General features: G+C 39.3%; 1 protein-coding gene across 6 annotated transcripts in view; it reads left to right on the plus strand.

Moving 5' to 3' along the window:
- The first annotated feature begins 8815 nt into the window (after positions 1 to 8815).
- The window catches only part of tle2b (TLE family member 2, transcriptional corepressor b), an 80415-nt gene continuing 70674 nt past the window's right edge, over positions 8816 to 18556 (plus strand). For 3 of the 6 annotated variants that reach the window (XM_077535503.1, XM_077535506.1, XM_077535505.1), the window contains exons 1-2: positions 8816 to 9472; positions 17702 to 17799. In XM_077535503.1, coding sequence (XP_077391629.1) covers positions 9449 to 9472; positions 17702 to 17799 — 122 coding nt within the window. In that variant the 5' untranslated portion in view covers positions 8816 to 9448. The remainder of the gene's footprint in view (positions 9473 to 17701; positions 17800 to 18556) is intronic. The other 3 variants (XM_077535507.1, XM_077535510.1, XM_077535504.1) reach the window with 2 other exon arrangements.

Below are 18556 nucleotides of genomic sequence, written 5' to 3' on the forward strand. Positions count from 1 at the left end.
ACTCGCAAATATATATACATATTTTTATTTATTTTTATTTTTTTTAAGAGCTCAGAATTGTTCATTCGTCTTATTATCATTGCTCTCTTTTTTTTTCTTCCTTTTTTTTATTTTTATTTTTTATTTTTTTTTTTTTTGTGTATGTGTGCATGCATTTGCAAATATTTTTGAACATACTCGCAAATATGTTCGAACGTATTTGCGAGTATGGTCAAACATATTTGGGAGTATGTTTGGACGTTTGCAAGTATGTTTGAATGTATTTGCGAGTATGTTCGAACATACTCGCCAGCCAAAAATGTTTACTCCACATTGGCAGCTCTACGCTTCCGTAAGTAAGACCAGGGGCTTCATTTATAAAACTATGCGTGAAAACCTGTGCAGAAAAGTACATCCGAACGAAACTCAAAACGCACGTACGCAGAAAAAGATTTAGATTTATAAAACCATGCGTAGACAAACATACGCAAATCTGCACGCAAGTTCCCTTTATAAATGCGCAGAGCAGATTCCACGCTGTTCTGCCTATTTCATCCCATATTTGGTAATGGAAATCAACTCATCTGCGTATTAATAAGCAGCACGTTGGCGAACACCAAATCAAAACAATTTGGATGGTCAATGAAAGGCAAGAAAGAAGGCTAAATTCACCATGATGTACATGGAATTTTTGTGTGAACAGTAGGTCCTAAAAAAATAATAAAAAAAAATAAATAAAAAAATAAAAAAAATAAAAAAAATAAAAAATTACATTGAAACCTTCATTGAAGGGGTCAAGTCACGGAAGGCCAATAAAAGCAAGCAGGCAGTGGCAGATTTTTATTTTATTTTTTTTAAGAAGGAAAAAAAAATAATAGTAATAATTAGGGGTGTGAATTGCCTCGTACCTGACGATTCGATTCGTATCACGATTCACAGGTCACGATTCGATTCGATACCGATTAATCCCGATACGAATTTCTAAGTCGATTGTTGCGATTTTTTTTCATTCAAATTTAGAAAATACTAATCAGTAAGCTTGTAGAGTGTAAGATTTATATGAAAATGTATTATTTATTTGTCTGAAATTTCAGTCTTATAGAGGTTGTAATCTGTTTCATGTTTAAACAGCATTAAAATAAAATATTAAGGCTTAATGTTCCGTTCATATAACATTCTTCCATGCTTAAGGTGTGAATCCTAAAAAAAAAAAAAAAAAAAAAAAAAATCGATTTTGCCTATTATTGAATCGATTCGAGAATCGCGCGATGTAGTATCGCGATATATCGCCGAATCGATTTTTTTTTAACACCCCTAGTAATAATAATAATCCATCCATTCATTTTCTTAACCACTTACACTTTTATTGTCTTTACTTAGACTTAATAAATTGTCTCTAAATTAGACGATCAATAGGCCGCCCAATTATTGTTGTTAATTTCCCAATGTGTTGCTTATGGATCTTCATCCTGAATCACGGCTGCGTGGATCGCATTTATGGCAGACTTTATTGACGCGTACATTTATTATTTGCATGACAAAACCCTATCTCCATAGCAAAGATGATTGTACAACACTGTATTTTTCTAGCTTTTTATTTTTTATCCTTATTGTCTTGTGTCAATATAGATGTATTTTGCCTTTAATGGCAATTGCGCGGCAGGTGGGTGAAGTTACTATAGACGCATATATTCTTGCGCGGCACGATGATGTAATGAGTGCAGTATGTGTCCGCATGATGTTTTTTCGCATGCAGTTTTCCTCCCCGCTCCTCCCCGTATTGTGACGTCGGAGCAAGTCTGTAAAATATTCTAATGTGACCCATGCAACATCCAGCATACATGGCGTTTGAGGAATAGAAATGCACCATAAAGCTTTTTTCACCATGTCTCCTGAATGTGCGGATTGCATACGGTACCTCCAGACTTGACGTGGCAGTGCGTAAAGTTTCACATTGTTTGTTTTCTAGAAATACCAACTTTGGCGCAGAAATGTTTACATATGCAAGCTTTTATAAATGAGGCCGGTCTCGAACCGCACACTTCCCACCGTGCCACCTGTGTTTAATACTGATAGTTTGCTAAATTGATGAATTGAGTGGGCTCCTCGCTGCGGCGCAACCACTCATCTTTCTTTACGTTCTCGCGTGTCAGGGCAGGACAGTGAGTGATGTGGACGCCATTGTGCCGGCTCGCCTCATTTCCCCGACTGTCGGATCTTGTTAAAGCTCATTAATACCGTGACGAGGCGCTGTCACTTCTTTTGACTCACATGAGGACATCAGACAAAACCGTATTCTATTAGCTTCTGATGTTGTGTTAGCGCTAGCCTTGATGCTAATGATACTTTTTAGAGTTCTGTAAAAACAATGGAAAACACCAAAATCTGTCCTTATGGAGAAGAACAAACATTTTCAACCAAATCAGTTAATTTTATCTCAACAAAAGCCCACTAGCTTAACGCAAAGACAAGCTAATTGAAATTAGCAAAGCTGTTACGCTAATTATAAAACTTTCAAACTGTTAAACAGATGGAGCAGAAACACGTATATTATACAACAGAAAATATTTCAATAATTTGATTGAACGAAAGCCCACTAGCTTAATGCTAACCTACAATGCGAAACGACATTGACGGACGGAACGGAAACTAGCATAGATGTTACCAATAAAGAATGTCAGCCAACACACATTAATTCCAGATGATTCCTTGTATCAAAGCTCCAATAGCATTAATAATAAATCCAGCAAACACGTCAGCACATGAATATCATCGGAGTCAAACAATATGAAAATATGTCAATGTCAAACTTAGTGCGCACACACACACACACACACGCAAGTGACACAGTTCTTTCCTGCTGCCGGGGAGCAGGAACTAAGTTGGATGGAGCTAATTCTGGCACGCCGCTCCTGCACGTGTCCCACATATACAGCGTTCGTGTCAAAACATCACACAAAGAAAACAGCAAAGTAAACACACACACACACACACACAAAAGAGGACACGTCGTTAAACGTTTTGCGCTGCAGGCTTGCGAGATCGGATTTGTTTGTTGGCATGAAGGGAGAGGCAACACCCGTCTCCCGCCTTCATTCAAGACATACCGAAGAAATTGTTGTGGGCGCAGTTAGGATAAATGACGAAAGTGATAAACTAGATTCTGAAAAGTTATTTATGAATTCACTTTTTTTTTTTTTTATCCACAGCTTTTCGCTTATTTTTGTGATTGTTATATGACACTCTAATCTGTCACAAGATGGCCTGGCTAATAGGAAATTAACAATTGGTGACAAGGAAGTAACGTTGAAGTGCGACACAAAGCAAAAGTCGTATATGTATACTCCTAAATGTTTAACAAAATGATCTAATTTCATTTAACAATGGATGGAAATACAATGAAGCAGCATTTACAAGAAAAGTTTCGTTTTTCTTTTTGTTTCATTCCCCAATAGCAATCCTGGCTTTTGTGTTATAACACTAAATGCGAACTAGCGCCCCCTGCAGGTGCGGAGGCTTACAAGACAATATTGCAGAGTCTCTGCAGACTTGAGAGCCACCGGATCAATTTTGCATTGGCCGTCTGATTGTTGGAGTAAAATGCTGTAATCTATTTTTATTGATCACCAATCAGACACGCCGTTCCTTGACAAATGGCTTTTTGATTGCTATTTGTTGAGTTCAATGGCTGTAGCTCGCGTGCTGTTTACGGTAGCGCTAGGAAAATCCATTTTATTTTTCTGACTGAAGTCATGCGTGTTTTTAAAAGTTGAGAAGCGTGATGGCCTTTTTCTATGCATGCACGATAAATATTTATGTGCGGGCACTTTCTCAACATCAAAGTTTGGAGGCAATTTCTCATTCAGTAGCACAGCAGCATATATAGAAATGATTATTCTTCTTCCTGCATGTTTTACATTTACCTTGAAAATCCTGGTAAGAAACGTTGACAATTTGTTGTGTATTCATCGAAAAGACACAGACAATGGGCACCGATATAATAATGAATAAAAAAAAAAATCATTAAATTGCACAATTCCATCATTCTCTTCTTGTGAAGGGAAGCAAGTAATTATTTTTCGTTTTTCTTTCTTTTTTTTTTTTTTTAACTGAGCACTTAATCTTGAATTTATTTGAATCAGTGTATAGCATAAAAAAAGAATAATTTAATCTGCTTCAAGAAAATATAATAATAATAAACTAACAAAATAAAAAAAAACAATTATTTATTTAATAAATTATGTAAATGACCACTGTATTAATAGTAAAGTCTGGCATTGAATACAAGTTATTTTTCTTGGCCACTTTTGTCGACATGCTACCTTAAATCTGGCCAATATAAAACAAACTGGCAAGGTGTGTTTGCTTCTACCTCTTTAAGTGTGTTCTTCAGGGGTTGAAATAACGCTGGATTTTAGTGAGCGTTTACGTAGCGTGACTGACAGTCCGGCGTGCTCGTGCGTGTCTTTTGTGCGCGCTCGTTTGCGCGCGCGTTTGTGTGTGAGCGCGCACGAGCAGAATAATTGGAACTTCAATGCCCACAATCCCCGCAAGACTCCTCCATCTGCCCCTCCCCTCCCTCTCCTCCGCGCACATTCGACAGCCGTCTCCTCGCTCCCATTGGTCAGTGCCCGATGCGACGTAGGGACCCAACGTGGGTCCCCAGCGAAAATGATTGGCTCAGCTTGGTCCAATCGGCGCGCGAGGAGAGAATCTGGTCAGCCGAGTTTTTAAGGTGGAACCAGGCGATAGACGCAGCCGTGTGAACAGTGAAATTGAGACGTAAAAGGAGTGGAATGAGTCTTCCCGCGCTTTTTGGAGCTTGTTGTTGCTGTATCAGGAAGTGGAAAGCAATGGTGCGAGCTTCATGACTCTAAATGTTATCTTTTTTCACGAACATAAGTGAATATGTAGTTATTTACATTTTTTTTTTTTTTTAAATCAGTGAATATCTGCGGAATACAACCCACTACCATCTCCAAACAGAAGGCACCCTTTGATATTGTATGTATTAACCACAAACCTAAGCTCAAACATTTAATGTAATTTACACTACTCAAATAATAGTGGCTTTGACCGGAGTTTTTAAGATTAAGACCCTTATTATTGTCATATACAGGTTACATTTGAGCCATCACAGTGAACACATGCAATCAGTCAACCACCATTTTGATTGGGGTCCTTTCATGTCAGTTTATTTATTTATTTATTTTTAAATCCCCTCTCTGTCCCAAAAGATGTTTGCGTTAAATTTGTTCCACACCCTTAAACGCCTCTTGATGTTCCAGCATCCTCCCAAAAACAACAGAAACCTAATGTGTTTTTTTTTTTAATAAGAAAAGTAGCCCACTGTCTTATTTTATTTTATAAAAACACCTTATAATGACATTATTAATAGAATATAAAGAATTAAAACCATTTTGCCAGATTATTATTATTATTATTTTTACTTAGTTCAATGGACATTGTGCTACTCCTTCTGATGTGTGCGCCTTGGCCACCTGGGGGCAGTGTAATAGTGACACACGAAGTAGTGTTTCACATCTGACTTAGAAAGATTAAGAAAATATGCCTGTGCGTATTCTTTTACTCTCTGTCTACATGTTGATGTGATCCACTGTTTGTGTTCAAATATCCGTTGCTAAATTTATGAACGTGATTGGGTGATCAGTTCAGGGTGTACTCACCCCTCTCCCAAAATCAGCCGGGATAAGCTGTATTTCAGTCGTGACCCAAATCACGATAAGCAGTAGAAAAAATGGATGGGCGGATGTTTTTGTATTGTATTTGAATTACATTCCAGTGTATTGTTGTGGAGAAGCATGGGAACTGTCGTGTTACAATGTGCGATAGTATGTGTGTTTGTGTGTTATGTGGCAGGGAAGTCCGTCTGCAGGCTCAATACAATTTCTATTCAAAGTAAGACGGACTGGGGCGGAATTATGTGTTTATTTTCACTGATATCAACGGTAAATCTAATATCTGGTTTATGGGTCACAGTCTTTCTCAGTGATCAGTTTTCTTGTCTACTGTCTAACAGATATATAGACGGAACGGGATGACAAAGTCAACTTTTTGCTCTTGGGCGTATGATCATTGTGTGTTAGCATGAAGCTAGCACACTTTATTCAAAGTTTGTGTGGTTTTCTTAAATACACAAAATGTAACTCTTTTTTTTTTTTGTCTTCAATTGTAAACAATTGGGAGGGTAAATAAACGATTTGACCCAAGCACTTAAGCACTTTTTGCCAATCGTCTGCTTGTTGTGAAGTTCGCTGCCACCAGCACAAGCTAACGCACATTGCTAGCAACAACAAATTCAACAAACGACGGCTCATATCTGGAAAAATTCCCAACTTGAGTCACGTGTAAGACGATGAACTGAATTCAATCCACCATTATGGTAACCGGGGTTTTCCATACTGCATTAGATAATGAAGGCTTGTTCCATTGTCTTTGCTCTTCGCGACACAAGAAGTCCAACTTGAATTTAGGGGTTGTACCAGGAGGCGTTCCCAAGAGTAGTTTGTCCCGCATTGTTTAATGGGATGTCACCATAATTAACACTTGGGGGCTGCCCTCTGGCTGACCCTGTTGTTATCAAATGCCTTACTGGAAAGCCTGCGCCCACATGCCAAGACGGGCTGTGTCCAATTCAACAGTGCGGGGATTAATGGCTGTTTGATCAAGTTCAAAGGCAGAGCTGCCCCGGATCAAGTCATTATGGAGCGGGCCAAAAGACGTCTGGGCCAGGCTGGTGCTCTCAACTTGGAAAGACTTTAAATAACGCGACTTAACGGGCCGTCCTGTAAATAGCAAATGTGCAAAGGAGGTAACAGACGAGCCAGAAACGGAAGGACAGATGTTTTGAACTGTCCTCGCCTGGGGTATTTGCGGCGTGTTAATCCCCTTCGTGTTTGAGGTAGTGATTCTCGACGACGTGTGGGTGGAAGGCTTCGTTGCGTCATGTGTAACACCTGCCATAGTTTGATTGTCTTGATTTCTTTTGGAGGCATACTTTCTTGCTACTACTTTAGTGCTCGTCCCTGAGAATAAAACACCTGACAACATTACTCTTGTGCCTAACACCTGATCTCAGCATTTGGTGAAATAACTTCCACAGAAAACTTTGTGTGAAGAGGAAACTCAAAAATGCAAGTCAAATGCCACGGAAATGCGAAAATATGCCTCTTCAGTTATAGTATTAACTACTTTTTGTAGAGCGTTTTGTTCATACATTTTATGGTACAAAAAGCGGCATGATCAACCTTGACTAAATTGAAAACGTGTGACTACTATTGTTCTTATTGGGGAGCATTTTGAGATTGCACATAGTGTACTGTAGTTATTATTGTTTTTCTTATTAATTGACCCATAAACAACATGACACCATAGTAAAGGAAGACACAACTTACCCAGCTGCTATAGCTACAATAAATAATAATACAAAGGGAGCCAATTGGCAAAAATATTAGTTTGTTTTGGTGGACTGAAACAAAAAATGTATTTGCAATCGTGACTAAAGCCCTTTTCACACTGCACTCGCTCATTGTGAAGAGTAGCACGACATTGCAAAAATAATCAGCTGCCAGTGTGCCCATATTTCGAAGGTGCCGACATAGCAGCCTACTAGGAAGTAAAAATGGAAATTCTGCCGCTAGTTAGACTGCACCTTTGCAACAGGTATTTTCATTGTTCTAGGAAAAAACAAAAACAAAACTTTGCTCATTTCAAGATGGTGGATGAGGAACCGAGCAGAAGATAAAAACTAATAGCTAGGCGCTTGGATAGATAATTTATGTAGTTGCTTGTAAATAAGTCCACCAAAATAACAGAAAATCACTCCGCCAGCCATTTGTAGGCGCTTGTCTTACATCGCAACGGCACTCTTGAATAGAATCTTTTCCAATTTGAGGAGCTTTGCTGTCACGACAAAAGTCCTCTTACTGCCCGACAACGCCTCATTCCGTGGTCCCTGCCCCTTGCCACATACACGATGAATGGGTTTAACATTGGCCTGCACCTTACTAATTACAGTGTGAAAAGGGCTGCCCATCGAGCCACCATTAACTCATTAGCTCCCAAAAACGTATAAATACGTCATATTTTTAATGTTTTAAGTTTCCCAAAGACGTACTTATACGTTTTTTATGCCAGAGGATAGAGAAGGCTTTGATGCAGTCTCTCTACTGCAGAAAATGGTTGAGTGGCAGCAGAGTATAAGAGATCAACCACGCCATGTTAAACCAAGCTGATCTCCCCACAGTTCCAAGCAGAATTGTAAAAAACGATGAAACTTAGCTATGTTCTATCGCTAATTGTTGCACAGCGGAAACAGAAAGGAATATACTTTTTTCCCTAAAAGAAGAGACTCTAATCTCTTTTTTGGTATATTTCGCGGGCCTTGAAAAATCAGTCAAAATCCAGGAAAACACTAAAGTGAAAATGGTTGGGAGTGAATGAGTTAACGTTGGGCCCTTCTACTTCTTCTTCTTCTTTTAAATACTTGACCTGCTTCTACAAAGCTTCTAAAATTGTGACAGTAGGAAAGTAGGATTCCAATCATGTACTATATGGTGTCATTTTTTAAGAGTAGTGTGCATGTTTCATGTATGTCACAACAACATCGTGACGAGCAGGCAGTCATGGCGTAATCTCCACGAGTAACATTGCGAGTAATAATGCTGATAGCTGTCGCGAATGGCGCAGTATGAATGTCGGAGCGTTTGTTTGGGAATTTCAATTCCTTATCAGTCTTTGTGCATGACTGATTGCTCTGTGTGTGTCTCTCTCGCTCTCTCTCCTTCTATCTTCTCAGTTCCACCTTAAGAGCAGCTTTAGCAGCCTGTCCTGTTTGTGTTGAAGCCAACAGGCACAATATATTACAGTCTAGGGCTTGCTGCTGAAAAGCCCGCTGGATCCTCCACTGACCTGCTCTTCTTTCCTGTTTGCCTTTCTCTCTCTGTTTGTTTGTTTATTTATTTTTTTTTACCACCCCCTTCATATTAAAAAAAAAAAAAACAAAGCTCACTCACTCTTTGCTCCTCATCCCTCCTCTTTCATTCTGCAGCAGCGTGTCACAGAGGAGGAAGACCATCCGTCTGCGTGTTTATGTTTCTGTCAGTGGACGGCCGGGTGACGAAGGGGCACCGGGAGATGTGAGGAACACAAGGGGGAGACCAACAAGAAAAAGAAGAAGAAGAAGAAGAAGAAGAAGAGGAGGAGGACAGAGAGAGAGGATGTAATTGTCATGTCACTATGTTTGGACCTTGACTGATCACAGCAGGAGGAAGACTGATAAGAGGAGCGCGTGGAAACTAAAGTCTTGTGTGTTCTCATGACAGTGTTGGACAGACCCGCATTGGATTGACTTTGCAAGCAGTGTGAATCAGTGGAGGGCAGAGAAGTGGAGGGCCAGGGGACTAACCTGGCCATCAAACGGACTGGAAGCCTTTCCTCTCCTGGGATCATGTACCCTCAGGGCAGGCATCCGGTAAGTGAATCCCAAATGTTCTGCTTCTCCTCAGTCTTCACCACACTTTCCATTTTGTGTTGTCCCTGCTGCTTTGGAGTACTCTTGTAAAGCGTACGTGCGCCTCACTACTTTGTCAGGTGGTCTCATCTCTTACTTAATTGGCGGCGACAACATATCTATTGTCACTTGTATAAAAAGCCTGCTGCGCCTTCCTTGGCTTGCCCGCCCTGAAGTACATTTTATTTATTTGTATTTATTATTTTATTTATTTATTTTATTAATTATTTATTTTTTGTTTTTATTTATTTTATAGATTTTTTTAAAAAATTTATTTTACATTTGATTTCATGTAACTACCAGAGGTTAAACGCCAAGTGAGATAAAGGTTAAATATGCAAATAATAAAGAGCCCAGGGGGTGAATGACAGTTTCAACTCAGTGCGGCATTTATTTATTTTTTTTCTTCTCATGGCCCGCTTGCTATAATCAGATTTATTTGTCATTCTCCATGTCTGTGCTACAAATAGGTCAGTGGCCACTTTGCCGTGTGTGAGCCTGCAGACTGACTTCAGTGCCAGATAACACACACACACACACACACACACCCCGACTATCACACAGAATTATGAATGACATTTCACAAGAGTCAGGCATGAGGAATCAATTATGTGCGCGCAGAGAATGCTAATAAGACTGAAAGAGAGAGGAAGTGAAGAAGTAACAAAAGCAGAACGTGAAAGATGGCAAAAAAAGAGAGAGAGCAGGAATGAAAATGAAGGCGAGGAGGGCGAGTGGGAGCATCCATCCCTCCTCCTCCAACGCTCGCTCAAGATGACTTTGTGATAAAGTTGCACCCCAACAGGTCGGTGCCCGCCGTCTAACCCCCCACTCCCACTCCACCATCCATCCTCTGCCAGCAAATCTTTATTTCTGGTGCGGCAATGAAATGTGATCCGTGACGAGGCGCGAGCGTGCCAAACACGCACGCACATCACGTGTGCGCTTGTTTTGTGTCTGCGCGGCACAAGTTGTGAATAATAGCAGCAAGTATTTTTTTTTTTGAAGGGATGAAGCTGAATCTCTTTGTAATAGATTTTATTTCACTTTGAGAATACAGCACGTTCAATTTGAATCATACCGTGAAAACACATTTTACTGTAGCGACTAAAATGTGGTCTGTAGCGACTGAGCACAGTGGACTAGTGGTTAGACTTCTGCCTCAAAGTTCAGAGTTTCTGGAGTCGAATCTCAAGTATTTACATTTGAGTACTCAAATCTTAAGATGAAAATTTATTATCATCAAATATTGTTCTTATGCACAAAAACGTTGTTTTTTTTAACATAACATGAGTTCACCTTAAATATGACAATTTTTCCACCAACACGTCATTAGTGACATTTTAAACCGCTTGTTATGTCAGTTATGTGGTGTCTCAATCTGAACACTAGGGGGCACTGTGTAAACGGAGTACATTATATGATAAAGAAGAAATACAGGACGAGTAGGATGCTTGTGTTCATCATCCATTTTGCAGGGGAAATAAAATAAAACTAAAATTTAAAAAAAAAAATGTTAACGAAATAAAATTAAAACGAAAATTCTTTTTCAAAAACCAAAACTAACTGTAACTGCATTTTATGTTTACAAAACTAACTATAATTACAGCAAAAATGTCCTTTGTTTTAGTCTTTGGTCATTAATTTAATGCATGAGCCTTTGGGGATGATTTTAAATGTGATAGTGATTTTGATATTAACCGGAAAAAGGACGTTTGGAAGTGTGTCACACAGAAGTGACATCATCTAGCCGTAGCCAATAGAAAAGCACCTTCAGATAACGTCGCTCCCATGGTGTTCTTTTAAATATTGCACACAAGTATCCATCCATCCATCCATTTTCTTGACCGCTTATTCCTCACAAGGGTCGCGGGGGGTGCTGGCGCCTATCTCAGCTGGCTCTGGGCAGTAGGCGGGGGACACCCTGGACTGGTTGCCAGCCAATCGCAGGGCACACAGAGACGAACAACCATCCACATACACGAACACACCTAGGGACAATTCAGAGTGCCCAATTAACCTGCCATGCATGTCTTTGGAATGTGGGAGGAGACCGGAGTACCCGGAGAAGACCCACACGGGCACGGGGAGAACATGCAAACTCCACCCAGGAAGGCCGAAGCCTGGACTCGAACCGGAGTCCTCAGAACTGGGAGGCGGACGTGCTAACCACTCGGTCACCGTGCCGCCATGTGCACAAGTAATAAAAAAATAAAAAAATAAAAAAAATAAAAAATAAATAAATAAATAAAAAAAACGTAAACTAATACTGAAACTTACTAAAACTAAACTAAAACGAAGCACTTATTAAGTAATTAAAACTAATAAAAACTAACAGAACCACCCTGAAAACTAATTAAAACGAACTAAATATAAACAAAACAAAACAAATCAATTAAAAGTTCATGTAGTAAATGTATAATAAATTATCTTGAACCGCTTTCCTGTTTGTAAAGCTGCAACACATTTGGTCATATTCTTTTCTTCATGTTTTCATTTGGAATGTGCATTTATGCGGATGGAAACTCGAGGCATTCATAAGGATTTTTTTTTTTTTAACCCACTCACTTTTTCGCAACCCGCTGATATTATTCCGAACACGACTGCAGTTCATCCTGTTTCTTGTTTAGCCAATCTTCCTCTCCAAGTGCAGCTGGAATATTCATTTCCTGTTGTTCCGTTTCATGCAAATGCGCAAGCTAAGTGCACATGCAGGCAAGTTCGACAAATGACTGTGGAACATCAACATACAAACAATTGAGCAAAAGTTCAATTGAAGACTCCATCTTGCCCATCGTTGTGATTATGTCCCCCGTGATTGATCGGCGACCTGTCCACCAGACTCTCACCTCAAGTCATCTGGGATAGGTTCCAGTTGACCTCTGACATTGATGATGGAAAGCACCACAGAAACTGGACGAATGACTCCATTTGGACCCGTAAGACCCTGCAACAGATTCGTTAGATTTCAACAGTACAGATGTTGGAAATTAACTTTGGTGTAAAACAACGGACGACTGTTGTTACAAGTCGATGCGTCCTTGCATAAAAATCGACTTCCTGACTGGAGTGGATGTGACTTTTCCGTTGTGCGGCGGTGTCCCAGAAGCGAAAAAGAAGATTTATTTTATAGATAAATTGGCAAAAAACGCAGGATTGCTTTTTATTGTTAAATTCAGACTATTATATTATACACTGCTGGGTGGATATTGAAGACATGTTTGATTGTGTGTGCAAGCCTGTAATTGGTTCCAAACTTATTTTGTGTGTTTGTCCTTATGTTCATATAAAATTGTTGAAGTATGTTTTTCGGATGTGAGGAGAAGTGCTGGTGTGTCATCACAATAAATAGAGTCTCGGTCCAATTTTAATTATCGAGTAGATTTGCTTGTGGCAAGAAAAAAAAAAAAAAAAACACGCGCGTGCACCATTAATGAGGACCAGACATTCATGAATGTGTGTTATATGAGAGTGAGGTTTGAATTTTGTTCGTTTCGTGAACAAGCATGTAGGCCAGCTGCATTTTCTTTGGCTTTTTTTCAGGTTCAGCTCAGAATGATAACGGTTACAATTGCTCAGTAAACTGTAGTAATTTATTAATAATAAATTAAAACAAAATAAATTAGATATTAAAATTAATTGATTTATTTTAAGATTCAAATAAATTAATTAAAAAATACACATAATTACATAAAATTAGAAATGAGATGTTTTTTCAGAGGATAAAGAATATATGCATGAGAGTATTATAGATTTCCTGTCGACCAAAGATTTATAACACCACAACGTTGATGCTAGCTTTAAGGTAGCAGGTTTGTTTAAATACAGTATGTAATGCAAGTACCTTGTTGACTCCCAAAATGCCGCTTGTTGATAACCTCAATCGCACCACCTACTACTTGTCACTCAACGTTTTGCTGGCAAATCAAGAATTGAAAAACCCTGAAGTCAGGTCACTCGTAAGTTGAGGCACCACTTTATTTAAATTTTCATGTAATGCTTGGCACTCTCAGAAATCTAGAAAAATAAACAACTACAATATGTGAAAAGACAATATTATCACACAGCTCTAGATTGTATATCTAACTCATTTGCTCCCAATAATGTGTAAATATGTTTTTTTAAATGTTCTAAGTGTCCCAAAGACGTATTTATACGTTTTTTGTTTTTGTTTTTTTAATGCGAGAGCATACAGAAGGCTTTGATGCAGCCTCTCAACTGCAAAGAACGGTTGCAGAAATGGTAGTTATTACACAAACTGCCAGCAGGTGGCAGCAGAGCAAAGGAGATCAACCAGGGCCATTTAGAAAAAAAGCTCAATTACTTACAATTTTGAATAGATTTGTGAAAATTAATGAAACTTAGCTCTCTTCTAATGCTAATTGTTGCAAAACGGAAACAGATAGAAACATTCTTTTTTTTTTTCCTGATGAAAGAAGAGACTTTAATCTTTTTTTTTTATATGTTCCATGCTTTTATAGCAATGGAACACGATATTCTGTGGGCCTTGCAAAATCAGTCAAAACAGCCGGGAGCGAACGGGACTACTGTGAAAATGGCTGGGAGTGAATGAGTTAATCAGTCTAACCAAAAAATTGTCTGCTAATTGTCAAAATGAAAGTTATTGAACCGCGAACCTCCAAATACCTTTCCAGACTTGCCTACTGTGTTCAAACATAACCCAACGAGCCCGTTGCGATGAAACTACGCCTGAAATTTCAACATATCCGTCCTTCAGTCCAAAAAGAAGCAAGCTGCAGACGAGTTCGTTCGCCAACGCCAACACTTGGCATTTCTCATCTATTCGTGCGTCTTTTGCCGCTAAATATTTCATCAGCCAATGATTATTTCATGCGCTATCTGAATGTGTCTCTGCTTGTCTCAGAGACGGCCTCATGCAAAATGAAGAGCGAGGGGTAAAGAATGACGGTGTGGAAGGGGGAAGATGCCTTCCTGCGCAGGCTTGCCCACTGCACCAGAGGCTAAACGGCGGGAGAAGTTGGAAGACGAGCAGACAGATCGAATTATTTCTTACCCAATCACTCGCAGATGAGCATCTGTTCCGCACTGGAGCTCACATTTCCAATGGTGGGAAAAAAACAAAAAACAAAACAACTGATTTGAGCAAGAAGTTCAGTGTTACAAAAGACAGAATGAAGGAGACAAACAAAAAGTCAGATGATATTTTTCAGGCAGAATGCGAATCAAATTGTGCTGACGTCAGCTACCAGATGGATAAAAGCTGTTGTTGTCGATATACATCAGCCGTCAGATGGGCCTCTCCTGTGGCTCCCTGTGGAGATCTAAAAAAAATAAATAAGAAAAAAACAGAAAGGAATTTTTATTTATTTTATTTATTTTTATTTTTAGATAAAATATTATTTAAATAAATTGTTTGCATAAAAAATATTAATTAAATATTTTTGAAAAAATTAAGCTGTCAGAAAAAACGATGAAAGGTAGATGACAATGTTTTAAATAATACCTAAAAATGTCCAACAAGTGACCATAAATATTTTTAAAAATGTCAGTCAAAATTTTTAAGTTGTCAGAAAAAGATGAAAGGTAGATTATTAAAAAAAAATAATGATTGCATAAAAAATAATTCAGTATTTTTTTAAATTAAGATGTCAGAAAAAAAAACAAAACGATAAAAAGTAGATTAAAAAAAGTTTTAAATAATACCTAAAAATGTCCAAAAAGTGACCATAAAATGTAAAAAAGGAAGAGGAATAGCAGAATATTAGCATAAAATCTCTATGAAATTGATAAACATGTCAGAGAATTGAATAAAAAAGGCAGAAACAAAACGTTCAAAAAAATAACCATAAAATGTTAAAAAAAGAAAATGTTAAAGAAGTAACAAAAATCAAATGTCCACACAATTGCCAGAATTGTCAGAAATCTCATAGCAAAAAGGCAGAAAAAAAAAATGTAAAAAAATAAAAATAAAAAAATCCATAAAATATCCAATAAAGGCAGAAAATTACCATAATAAGTCCATAAAATTGCCAAAAATTTGACAAAAGGGCAGAATAGCCTAAAAATGTATGAAAAATAAATACAAACGGAAAATGAAGGATAGAAAAGACATATTGGGTGCTGCGTATTTTCTGTGTTCTAATTAGCTCTTGGGCCATCAGTACATTTGACTAACACAAGCACGCTTTCGTTCATCACAAAGTTCAAATTTTTTGCAGCTCTAGACAGATTTTTGGTCATTTATTTGGCCTAAAAAAGGCTCTTTTGAGAGTAAAGGTTGTTGACTCCCGACCCAACACTGTGACAGTTCGATCATTTTCGTAACTTTTTTGACTTACAGTCATTAGTAAGCTTTTTATTATTATTTTTCTCCATTTTGAATCAAGCAGCCCATTAGCAGTCAAATATCTGGGGACAGGTGACAGGTGATGTCCATGGCGAGGAGCAGGCTCCGCCTCCATCCTGTTATGCGATCGAGTCAAAACAGACCTCCCCCACCCTCCTCTTGTTTACCCCCCCTCTCCGCTTGCCATAGATAATCCTCCCTAATTCCCCGCCTTGCCTGTGCCAGCTCGTCCAAATTGTGATTGACTGCTGTCCCGCATGGTGTGTGTATGTGTGCGTGTGGATGGCTGGGTTGGGTGTTAAACCCCTCCCCTCGCCCCTCCCTTCTTTCACATCTACCTCCGAGATTAACAGGATCAGTTTTTGGTATCTGATTCCCTATGATGGCTGCATCTCTCTCTCTCTCTCTCTCTTTATCTCTCTCACCCCACACAGTCTATACAAAAATACAGGAGGCGAGAGGCTGTTTTTTTTGTTTTTTTTGTCTCCACCGGCCCTTCGTGACAGCCTATCGAACCCCCAAACAGTCTGCGTGGCCATCTGTCACGGCGCAGTAGAGAGCCGACACACTCGCGCACTCAACTTCAACAACAAATGTTTGCCGTGGCCTACATACGCCTCCATTTTTGTAAATGTCGCACATGTTTTCCTTCCCCTCGGGTTCCTTTTAGCTCACTTTAACTTTTTGCTTAAATGACCCTCCAGCAAGAATCTCGCTTTCTCTGCTCATTTTTTCACATCATCGCCAAAGAACCAATCTCAGTTTTACAAACTCTTTTTGTGTATATAGATACACACTGTGGCATTTTCGCCATAGAGACAGAAAATAATGTATTGAATTTAGGCTCACTTAATGAATGGCAACACAAGATGGCCGCTGTGCATCACACACACCAAGTTAGTGTACTTTGTGCCCGCTCTCGGCTCGCTTTAGCTCGGCTCTGCGGATTAATTACTGGGGGAAGCCCGCACATCTCTGACCTCGGACTAATTGAAATCTAATTGAATTGTGCTTGTCTAGACTAATGAAGCTCGCCACTGAAACCGCCAATCTTTTTTCGCTTTGGCTGCGGGCGGATCGCCATGAGGGCGTAATAAACCTTTTGCGTTGTGCCGATGGGTTCGAACGGACGGATCCGTAATTGGTCTTCATGATTAATTTGCTTATGCTCTGTCATTTCATTTAAAGGGGTATGGAATTAGCCTTTTAATGGCAGCTTTATTATTGAATAGCAAAAGTGTAAAGTTGTGTGGATGAGATGCAGTTGTCATCTCCCTATTTTGCATCAGATACAGGACAGCGAATCAGGGAAAAACTGAAAAACAACATTTTAGATGGGCATTTGTGACCCCCTCTCTCCCTCCATCCTCCATCCTCCATGAATGCACAGAATATCAACAGTAATTTGGGAAGCGGCATCTAAAAGAACCAAAGATACAAATGCGGACGGCGACGGCCGGTCCCCTGAGAGCCGTTTTGTTCTGTTGCTCCTTGTTTAGCTTTTAGCAGGTGCCGTGATTTGGCTGTAAGTTATTCTAATGACGTTTCCTCCCGTCGCAGCTCTTTGTAGGCTCGAATACATTAGCGCGCCGCCAAGAAAGCGGGGAGGATGCTAATGTGGTAGAGCGTGAGGGAGGGCAAAGTAGAGGGAAGGAGGAAGAGTCATTAGCGGAGGACAGCGCTTTATGATGTGTGGGAAGAGGAAGTGACCTTTCCTCACTTTCATCTTGGCGCTCTCACGCACACACGCCGGGGCCGTGCACGTACACTTACTGTGTTTTATCACGTAAAGTTACACACGTGCGCAGCCCAACGTCTGTCCTTCATCCTGTCTTCACGTCTGTCCCTTCTCTCCCGCCAAGGTCCCCTTGCAACCCGGCCAGTCTTTCAAGTTCACCGTCCTGGAAACCCTGGACCGCATCAAGGAGGAATTCCAGTTCCTCCAGGCCCAGTATCACAGGTACAGACAGCATGTGTATGAATATTGTCAAATATTCAAATAGTGCATTGACATCTGCCAGGTATAAACAATCAATCACTGAAGACATGAGGTCCTCTTTCCTCCTCAAATTACATTACTTTTGTCAGCCCTTAAATATATTGGTTAAGAAAGGCGTGATAAATAGACAAAAAACAATTGGCGTGGCAACATTTTCTACCAAGCGGTCCAGTTAGGATCGGTAAATCCGGGCTTTGATCTTTCACTCGTATAGCGCTTTTCCACTCTGACATCACATTCACGTACTGATGGTGCGATTGGGGATTCAATATCTTCTTCAAGGACACTTCGACACTGTACACAAGTGTCAGGGATCAAACCCAAAACCTTGAGATTGGGAGCCAAGCATTCTACCACTGAGCCATGCCACCCCAATGGATGTTAATAGCTTCCGAAGTAGCAGTACTATAGTCATTTAAAAATTATCATGTAGGGCCTGACTGATTACATGGCGGGCTAATAAATTAATTAATTATTCATTTTTTTGCAGATTTTTGCCCCAAAAAAAAATTTGCAGATTTTTACCTTTTTTTTTTCAAACACATTAATGCATTACAATTTAAAAAACTAAATGACATTCAAAGTGATTTATTTTTAGGATTTTTCTCTCGTAGTTAACCATGAGAAAGTTTTTATTTTTTTATTTTATAGGAATTTAATTCTATCAATTGCTAAAATTGGCCTACAAAAAAAATCCTTGTCGGGCAAGCTCTAATCT

This window comes from Festucalex cinctus, chromosome 10, assembly GCF_051991245.1.
Source record: "Festucalex cinctus isolate MCC-2025b chromosome 10, RoL_Fcin_1.0, whole genome shotgun sequence".
In the NCBI taxonomy this organism is placed as follows: Eukaryota; Metazoa; Chordata; class Actinopteri; order Syngnathiformes; family Syngnathidae; genus Festucalex; species Festucalex cinctus.